The sequence below is a fragment of the Musa acuminata genome, chromosome BXJ2-6 (assembly GCF_036884655.1).
Source record: "Musa acuminata AAA Group cultivar baxijiao chromosome BXJ2-6, Cavendish_Baxijiao_AAA, whole genome shotgun sequence".
Taxonomy (NCBI): Eukaryota; Viridiplantae; Streptophyta; class Magnoliopsida; order Zingiberales; family Musaceae; genus Musa; species Musa acuminata.
Genome location: NC_088343.1, coordinates 33025001 through 33034570, shown reverse-complemented (window position 1 = coordinate 33034570; position 9570 = coordinate 33025001). Strand labels below are relative to the sequence as shown.

Genomic DNA, 9570 nt, shown 5'->3' with positions numbered 1-9570 from the left:
CCAAGTAAGGAAGATGGGCATCCTTCCCACATCCCCATTGGTCAAACACTCACTACGGTAATAATAATAATAATAATATTATTATTATTATTATTATTATTATTATTTTTAAATAATTTTATTAATAATAAGGTAAATTCCTGAAATTTTTTTTAGTTTTTAAAAAAATTAAATTTTTTTTAGATAATTTTAGCATGTGTAATCGCTTGTGCTTCGATGTGTAAGTTATTGATGATGTAGAAGAGATATTGTTGATTGGATATGTCTTGGTGCATAAGCTCTTGATTATCTATGTCTTTATTGTTGGTCGTTTATATCATAAATAAAGATGATAAGAGCAAGACAAGATGCAAACATGATAATCTAAGGGTAAAAGAAACGCATGAAGAGAGGTAAGAGAAACGCATGCAGAAGCAAAGATGATAAAGATGCAACTCAAGCCATGAAAGAAAGCAATGATAGATTGGATAAAGACAAGAGTAAAATAATCTTCTTATATTAAAAAAAAAGGAGTGCTATAAAGAAAGTTTTAGAAATAAGAGCATTCCACAGGAATTTTTCAAATTTACTCATATAAGTATATATTTTCCTCAAAACAATAAAAATATCACAATCACTCCATTTTAGCATCCTTGTAGAAAATTTAAATTCATTTAAAGAGTCAAATTATCATCAATCCACCAAAGACTAATTACAAAAGAACATATATTATGGAAGATTTAATGAACCTTTCTTTATATTTAAATGAGGGAGTCAAATGGGTTTGGGGAACACCAAGTCACACATGTTGTCTGTCACAAAGTACAACTCCTCAAATCCCATCTCTGTCATGTGAGGAAAGGATAAACAAGTTGAGCTTTGTCAGATTGTGCAGCTCTCTTAAAAGATTATATGTCTACATTGTATTTATTATATAATCTACATTGTATTATATGTCTACATCACCCTCCATTGAATAATATTAAAAATATAATAATAATATTATTATTATTATTATTTTGCTAAAACCCACGGGAGATGGAAGAAGATGTGCAAGTCCTCAAAATATTTAGTTACTCTGCTAATCTTATTTCTTATGTAGTGTTTCATTCCATTTTAACTAAAATTTTATTGAATGATTTTTGGACAAAAAAAAGCTCTTCTTTTTGTTTTTCTTTTCTTTTTTTCCCTCCAATTTCAAATATACCCTTGATTTAAAAAACTAGCAAACTACCCTCTTTTTCTTTCCTTTTTTCTTATCTCAGTTATACTGTGTTTTTACTATAATTTATAATATTTTCTTGATATTGCTGAAAACACTGAAGGTAAAAAAAAAAGAAAGAAAGAACATCTTTTGTAAAAAAAAATAAAAATAAAAAAGATTTTTTTCATGAAATTGCCTAATTTTATTATCATATGCTCAATTGAATTTGATTGTTAATTTATACTTTTATGTTAATTTATTTGATTGTTCCAATTAAAAAGGAGCATACCTAATGCACAAGATTTCCGTCAATAATCAAAATATGTAATTATTTTTCTATACGAAAAATACCAATACGAGATATAAAAAAAAAGATTAAAAAATATATAATTTTTATTTAAATATAAAAATTATTTTCGTGACTCAAACGCTAACCTTCCAAGCTGAAAAGATGCAACCTTAGCATTGACTCGAACCTCCCTCCATCTTTTGTTGTTTCAACTACGACCATATAATCAAAAGTGTTAAGTGAATCTGAACCATTTGATTCAGTAATCAAAACTGCAGGTTGATAAATAATGGCGCAACCACGTAGTCTGATACAACACACTGAAACAAACCCATGGCTTATTATCTATGATGATGCAATGTACCTCAAAATATAGATAAAAGGATTCAGCAGTGAGCAAACAATTCACATCATCCTTCCTAACAAGCCTTGCATTAGCAAACTGGTTTTCAACTCACATCATCCACAAAATTTTTAACATCGACGGTGATGACGGTGTGAACGAAATGATGTGGTCACGTGATGAGACGAAGAACAAAGGTCAGGCACAAAAGCAGCATCATCGGATGCAGGATGAAGTAGGTTTCTTTGCCAGCCGAGCCCTGAAGCCGTGGGTGGGGATGGAATTTCCGGCACCGCCCAGTAGTACTCTGGATGCTGGCCCACGCATTCATAGGCATCCAGATCGCTGTCAACAGAATGATAAGGTGGTGACGATCCATGGCTTTCGAGCTTTCCACTGTCAGCCTGTGGACCAAACAATGTCCATCAGTAGATGAAGTATGCATGTCTCAAGATACAATAAAAATTGAGAGCATCCAGCTACATTCTTTATCCCCTCTTGCAACATTGATGAGGAGTCATTATGCATCTTGACATATACCAAAAACAGTAAGCCTAAATGATGAAACAAGCGTAACATATCTGCAATCAAGTTTAGGACATGCTCGTTAAGGAAGACAACACAAACTGCCACATGCTATATATGAGATTGGGTTCATGATGTATAACAGGATGTGGTTTCTGATGTAAGTTTACCCTAAACCAGGAGCTCACTATCCACATCAAATGCAACTGATGGAGAACCTACCTTAGAGGCATTATGCTCTGCAAAACCATTTTGATTGATATCTGGGAAGCCAAAGAATTCATCAAAAGGCCAATCAGGTGCACTTCCAGACATACTGAACCCTGATGCTGGGGCCATGCTTGCCACTGAACCTCCAACCCTGGCTATTTGACTGGATGAAACTGCATTGGTCTCAGTGGATGACATAAGACGCAATTGTTTAGATGGAGATAAGACAGCTTTTCCTGCAGCATGCAACTGCTGGTTAGCAACAGGCACTGATTCAGCAGACTCAAGTCCTACTCGCACCCCTGTTAGTAGAAATCTTTGGTGAGCAGACACGTAAGAGTTTGCTGTGTGTATAGAAAGATCACATTTCCTGCAAAGCAAGGCACGGTCTTCCAAACAAAAGAAGTAGCCAGAAGCTTCCTGGAAAAACAAAGACTTAGTTCTATATGTTCAAAGTAAAAAATATGCACAGAAGCCCAATAAGGACATCATTAAACACATACATATTGCCACATAAGAACATTATATATAAATGCAGGAAATTCAACAAATATGCATGTGAGAACCAACATTTAAAGATGTTTATCCTGTGGAAACATTAGCTGGCATAATGAAGTTCAATATTCAAAGATGGATATCGATGATTGATCAGTAATAATTCAAAAATACATGAATCATGACAAACTAGCAAAAGCATCCCTCGCATCCAGATAGAAGCAAAGCATACATTCAGATAATCACCAAAACAAAAAAGAACACAACAAACAAAACACATGAGCACAATGCACTGAACTTAAGTTTCCAAGAATCTGTATAAGTTGTACTTAACCTTTTGCACCCAGCCTAAAAGGAAGACAAAGAAAAGGATCAACGTAAATCATGTCTTTATTTATCAAGAAAACAAGGAAAGAGTATCTTAAATCATTTCTTTATTCATCTAGTACTGCTTTCTCCACAAAAATAATTATTTGAGTGGTACTTGTAACACGTTCATGGTCTAGGAACATTGAAATTTTAATATTTATTGGAAGCCAGACTTTCTTAGATAGAAGATAACTGACAGTGTTAGTATAAGTATCCAATTTGAGAGACCTGTATGGATGGTGGAAAATAACAATAAGAATGACAACAGAACAATGGATGTAAGATCTAAAAGGATTCTAAAAGCTTTGACCAATTTTAGATTCTTGACTGTATTGTGACAACTCAGGAAAATATTAAACAAGAAGCAACAATACCTAGAAATCACATGTAAGAATTAACATAACAGAGAGCTAAGCCTATAATCTAATACTAGCCATACAACTAAAAGACAAAAGTAAGCTGGACTCAACCTCCACATATACAAAAAGAAACAAAAAAGAAAGATGACTTGATTGAACTCTATTGCAACATCGATTCATCCATTGCTTCTGCTAGGCATCCCTAGGGCTGTGCTGTTTATGAAGCGGGTAGAACTTCAAAAATGAATGAACTCAAATATACACCTTCCTTGTGATCAAATACCTCAACAGCTGCCAACTTCTTGCTGCAGCTTGTTTGATTGCCCCACAAATCCAGTTAACCCATTAGCTCTGAACATCTTCCAATTATGAAATTTGGCACGAGAAGCTCCATATCATCAAGCTCAAACACTGGAGAAAACTGGAAATTTATTTTCCATGACTACATATGGGGAACAGCTTTTCTGAAAGGTCAGCCACATAGAGATTGATGAGTCACAAAGTTAATCTAAAAATTGTCTTTGCTGTGTTATCAATATGCTGATTTAGGAACGCAAGCTCTTAGTTTTTGCATCTTGATTAATATATATTTTTTCCTTTGGAAAGATCACTGACTTCCTATGAAATCCATTGTTTAAGTCGGAAGTGCATGTGAACTCTACCAGTTTGCCACCACCAAAAATTAAATTACCATGTTTTGCTTTTCAGCATGTGATTCATAGGAGCCATTCAACTGTAGATGCATTATCCATACACCATTCCATATAGATCCATCATCTCATGTCATTTACACGAAATATGACATTTCATTATGGCTCCATTTTGCATGCCATGTGATACATCTGATCATTGTATCCTACGAGTCACCATCTAGCATCCAATAGATGGTGACACCTCTTCAATTGCACCTTTAATGAAAATTGGGCCAACAACTGTCTGCTGTTATGTAATGTCCTGCCAACCGTTGGTGCAAATTTGACAGATAACTAAAAGTATGAATGGAGAGGTCTTGCACCCAACTCCCCTTCTCTCTCTCTCCCTCCCCCTCCCTCTCTTTTTTGACTCCTGAAACCTTTTTGCCTCTTTTTTCTCCCCCTTTCTTTCAGTCTTACTAGAAACATTATTCTTCATAAGAAACTGGGAAATACCAAAAGCAAGCAGCAATAGTGGCCAACGAGCAGCAGATGTAGTCAGTTATTAACACCTCCTCCACATTCAATTTCTTATCTCTTCCTCGTCATCAAGATCTAGCATAATTCCAACAATTACTCTGCTGGCAATGAAAGGGTTATCTATAGATGAAGTTGGGGTTAGGATATGAAAATCCTGATCCTAATCAGTTGGGATAAGATCAGAATTAGCCAAGTAAACGTTAAAAGACAATCATCCTTTTCGAATTATTTTGCTATCTCCCGTGGTAAAAATTCACATATAAATCACTTCCAAAAACAATAGTCTTGAAATCTTGAAAGAGGGTTTATATTTCCCTCACTTTATACGAAATAACCAGCCCTTATAACCCAATAAAACTAGCAAACAGGTAAACTATGAATATGATCTTTAATCACAATAAAAGAATCTGTAACACCCCGATTAATCCTGTATTGGAAGTGTGTAAAGACTAAGATTGACTTACGAAGGTTTGATGAGTAACTACAATCAACTTCAGCTTAGGTATTTTGGCCAGTGGCTTGGGCCAAATGAAGTTGATAAGCCAGCTAGCTCATCAAACCCGGGTCATAACAGCATCTCCCTTTCTGATGCTTGACCACCCTCCAAATGTTTGGCTTGAATGTTAACCTCCTGCTAGACATTCATTGACTGCAAGAATTGTGTGCAAAGAATTTTCATATTAGCAGGTCATGATATGAATTATATGACCATTAAAATATTTTCAAGCTGTTCTGAATCTTCTGACTCCCTTTCTTTAGCAGAGAAAAATTAATACAAAGTTTTCTGAGTTTATTCCTGAAAAACAAATTTTGCTTTAGCTGCAATATATTAATATACATTATAGAGTCCACGTCCAAATTTAGAATACATATATTGGTAATCTCTGTGCTCACTTTCCTAAAAACCAAGTGGATCAAAGCATTCATATTTTTGCATAGATTAACCAACTGTGTGAAGATGATGACACAGTTCCCTAAGTAACTTCATAAGTGATCCAATCTTATAACTCAAGTGATAACTAGATTTAACTATTTGTCACCATACTATCAAACTTATATTTACAGGCACTATGATGCATGTGCTGCGAAGCAATAAGTCCATATGCACAGTGTTCTGAACCCCCTATTCTTTCTTCAGTCATGCTATGTTCCTAAGTCCCTTGCATTAACTTCATTTGGCATACTATTTACCTGCTAGCATAGTGAAGCTCCAATTCAGCTCCAGTTCCGGCATAAGTTAAGCCATCAGAGATTAGAGACCACAAAGTCTGTCTCTTGTATGATATCATGGAAAGTAAGTTGCTCCACAAAAGTCACATCTTTACACCAATTCATTCATAAAACAGGAATATGCCCTCAAACAAAATCAGATTAGAACGATTGATCGGGAAAGAAGACGGAAAAAGAAGCAGCAAACCCAATTGCGACCAGGTCCACCTCGTCGTACCAGAAACGATCAAGGCGGCCTATGAACGCGAGAGAGAGGCAGAAGGCGGGGCACCTGGCAGATATCGCACTTGGGAACGCCAGAGGCGGTGGAAGAGCTGCTCCCCGAGACAGGGCCACCACCGTCGTCGGAGAGGAGCGGCACCCTCTGGTGCTTCCCGGCAAGCCTGTTGGCGGCGTGCACCTTCTCGTCGCAGGCCCAGCAGAGCGCGGCCTCGTCCGCGCAGCAGAGCACCGCCGCCTCGGCTGCCTCGCACGCGTTGCACTGTATCTTCATCTCCCTTCCTCCGCCGAAGGAATCCTCCTCCTCCTCCTCTTGGGAGATATTTCCAACAAGAAACGAAAGGAATGGATCGAAACTAAAGAGAGTCTATATTATATTAATTTGGCGAAGCAGACGCATTAAATGCTTCATTTTGGCTTTTAAAGCAATAATATCTTCTTTTTCTTCATTCCCATTAATTACTTTATATTTATTTTCTTAATTTATCGAGACATACTAATTGATTAATATTATTTCACAAATAATGAATATTAACGATACATGACATATAATATAGTAATTTTAAAAAAAATATTTATTTTTTTAATTAATGAACTATTTTTAAACAAAATCAATATATATATATATATATATAAAATCATCCACAAATAATATTATGTTTCAATAATTTGGGGGGATCTATTGTAACTTAATTAATTTAAAAGTACTTAAATTTTTATTTATTATATTTTTTTTTATCTTTACCTAACTAATTAATAATAATTATTCATATCATATTAAAGAAATTTATTTATAAACAAATATCTAAAACAAAAGATTAAGGTCAAAGAATCTCAATATCCTTCCTAATAATCAACCAATGATGTTTTTAATCAATATTGATATTAATTATAGCCTTGATTAATAATCAAATGTAACCTACAGAAAATTAATTATAAAGTCACCCATGCTGGCATGAGCTCAAAACAAAATTCTTATTATTTTCTTATTAATCAAGAAATAAAGTTTTCAAACAAAAGCAAAAATCAATTATAATTTTTTTGTCAAACCCTTAAATTAATGTAGTTTTCCTTTTCCTTTCAACAAAAAAACAAAAAACATCTTGACGTCATGTAACAACACATTGGTGCATAGTATATAGACATACATATAATAATATGGAATTGAGGACCGAAGGCTCCACAGTTAGCTAAATCTTGATCTCAATTCGAAGTCTGGTCTTTGCTGCCTCTACGTGTGATGCAATCCATCATTCGTTGATTTCTTACCGGGCGAATCAGATTTCAAAGCAAAAACGAGAAATATATGCTATCACTAACTGTCACGATCCGAATGACTAATTGAGTCATCAACTTGATGGTCACAATTAGGATGTCTAAATCTAATTTAATAGTAATAGTAATATATTCTTCCAACTTTTTCATTGATGGGTGAGCCTCGCACCTATAAACCTTTCTATTTCTATTTATGAATAAGTCTGTCATCATCGTGATGTCAATCAATTATCAGGATATGACTCCTCACTATAATAGTTGACATGAGAATTTCACTTATTTTTATCTAATTAGCTCTACATGTTTAAGTTTAGACTAATAAATAGTCTAAATTTATCTAAATTTTAGTTTACTTTCGATATGTATGAGATTAAATCTCGATGTGGTACCGTTTCTCTAAAAGCTTTATATATATATATATATATATATATATATATATATATATATATATATATATATATATATATATATATATATATATATATATATATATATATATATATATATATATATATATATATATATATATATATATATATATATATATATATATATATATATATATATATATATATATATATATATATATATATATATATATATATATATATATATATATATATATATATATATATATATATATATATTATAATAACAATAATAATAATAATAATAATAAATTATTTAAAATACTCATTAAATTATTTAAAATACTTATGAGAACTCAAAACTTACCAAATAAATTTTTTATGATGTCAAATAGAGATAAGGAGGTAAGTATTAGATTATGAGGTCTTATTTTTTATAAATTTGATTAGATTTTGATTATAGTTATCGAACAATAAAAAGAAAGTCTATTTTTGATATAATTTCTTAGGAGTTAATCTTGATAGAAGAGATTTTCCTAATTATCATCTTACACTCTCTTTCTCTCCTAGGGATGAAACACTACAAATTGAGATTATAGATCTATTCTTAATCTCCCCATGTCGCTATTTTATAGCTCATAATAGCCTTATGAATGATACGAACAGAGGAGAATACGAGTTTAGTTTTCCTTACAGATCGATATTATTGCAGCTTTCAAATATGACGATAATACATTTATAATCAAATAAAGATTTCCTTAATGATTTCGAAAGTTACATAATTCTAATCTTGATATATCATTATTTGATTTTTATTCTGACATTAAATTTTTTCACATAACAATAACATAATTATAATTTCTATATGCCTACAATTGGTATTAAAGCCAATTGTTTTGAAATCAAATAATTTAGATACAAAAGTATATCAAGTTTGTTTTATGTTTAGATCTATTTGTTAATATTATTCGCTGGCAAAAACGTATTATTCAATTTTGATTATATGATGCTTGAACGATCTGTCTGTGTTGTTGATTTGCTTTCCTATCTCGCCCAAGTTGTTGCTTGATTATAAGTAATGCAAGGTTCATCAAATTTGCTTTCCTATCTCGCCCAAGTTGTTGCATGAACTATCATCGATAGCTTGCTATTGATGATAGTATTGTTGAGGGCAATGACTTTGTAGCGAGAGGTATGACAACCGATGATGATTGCATGCACCATTGCCTATGTGCAATAGCCCAAGTATCGTTATGGTTGCCTGCCTAGGTTGTTGGTTGTTGCGCATATAGTAGTGTCACTTCTTGTGACGACTACAACAATGCCATTACCTCAAACCGACGCAGCATCATTGCCTTTGATCGATGGCTACAGCAATGCAACTATGACGACATTTGTTGGTCACAACCGATGTCGATTAGATAGCGAAGGTCATAGCTCCTAGTTGATGTACAACAGACACATGAAAGCAATCGCACACCATGGCGACCATGGAGGTCGTTGATCAACATGTGAGCATAACTGCATGGTTGA

General features: G+C 33.4%; 1 protein-coding gene across 1 annotated transcript; it reads right to left on the bottom strand.

Moving 5' to 3' along the window:
• Window positions 1-1793: 1793 nt before the first annotated feature.
• On the bottom strand, window positions 1794-6752 carry LOC135615285 (B-box zinc finger protein 23-like). Its single transcript, XM_065113575.1, has 3 exons — window positions 6447-6752; window positions 2563-2970; window positions 1794-2219 (listed from the first exon to the last, which is right to left on the bottom strand). Exons 1-3 carry the CDS (start codon window positions 6666-6668, stop codon window positions 1947-1949), a joined length of 903 nt encoding a protein of 300 aa, XP_064969647.1. The 5' UTR covers window positions 6669-6752; the 3' UTR covers window positions 1794-1946.
• Between the last annotated feature and the right edge of the window lie 2818 nt (window positions 6753-9570).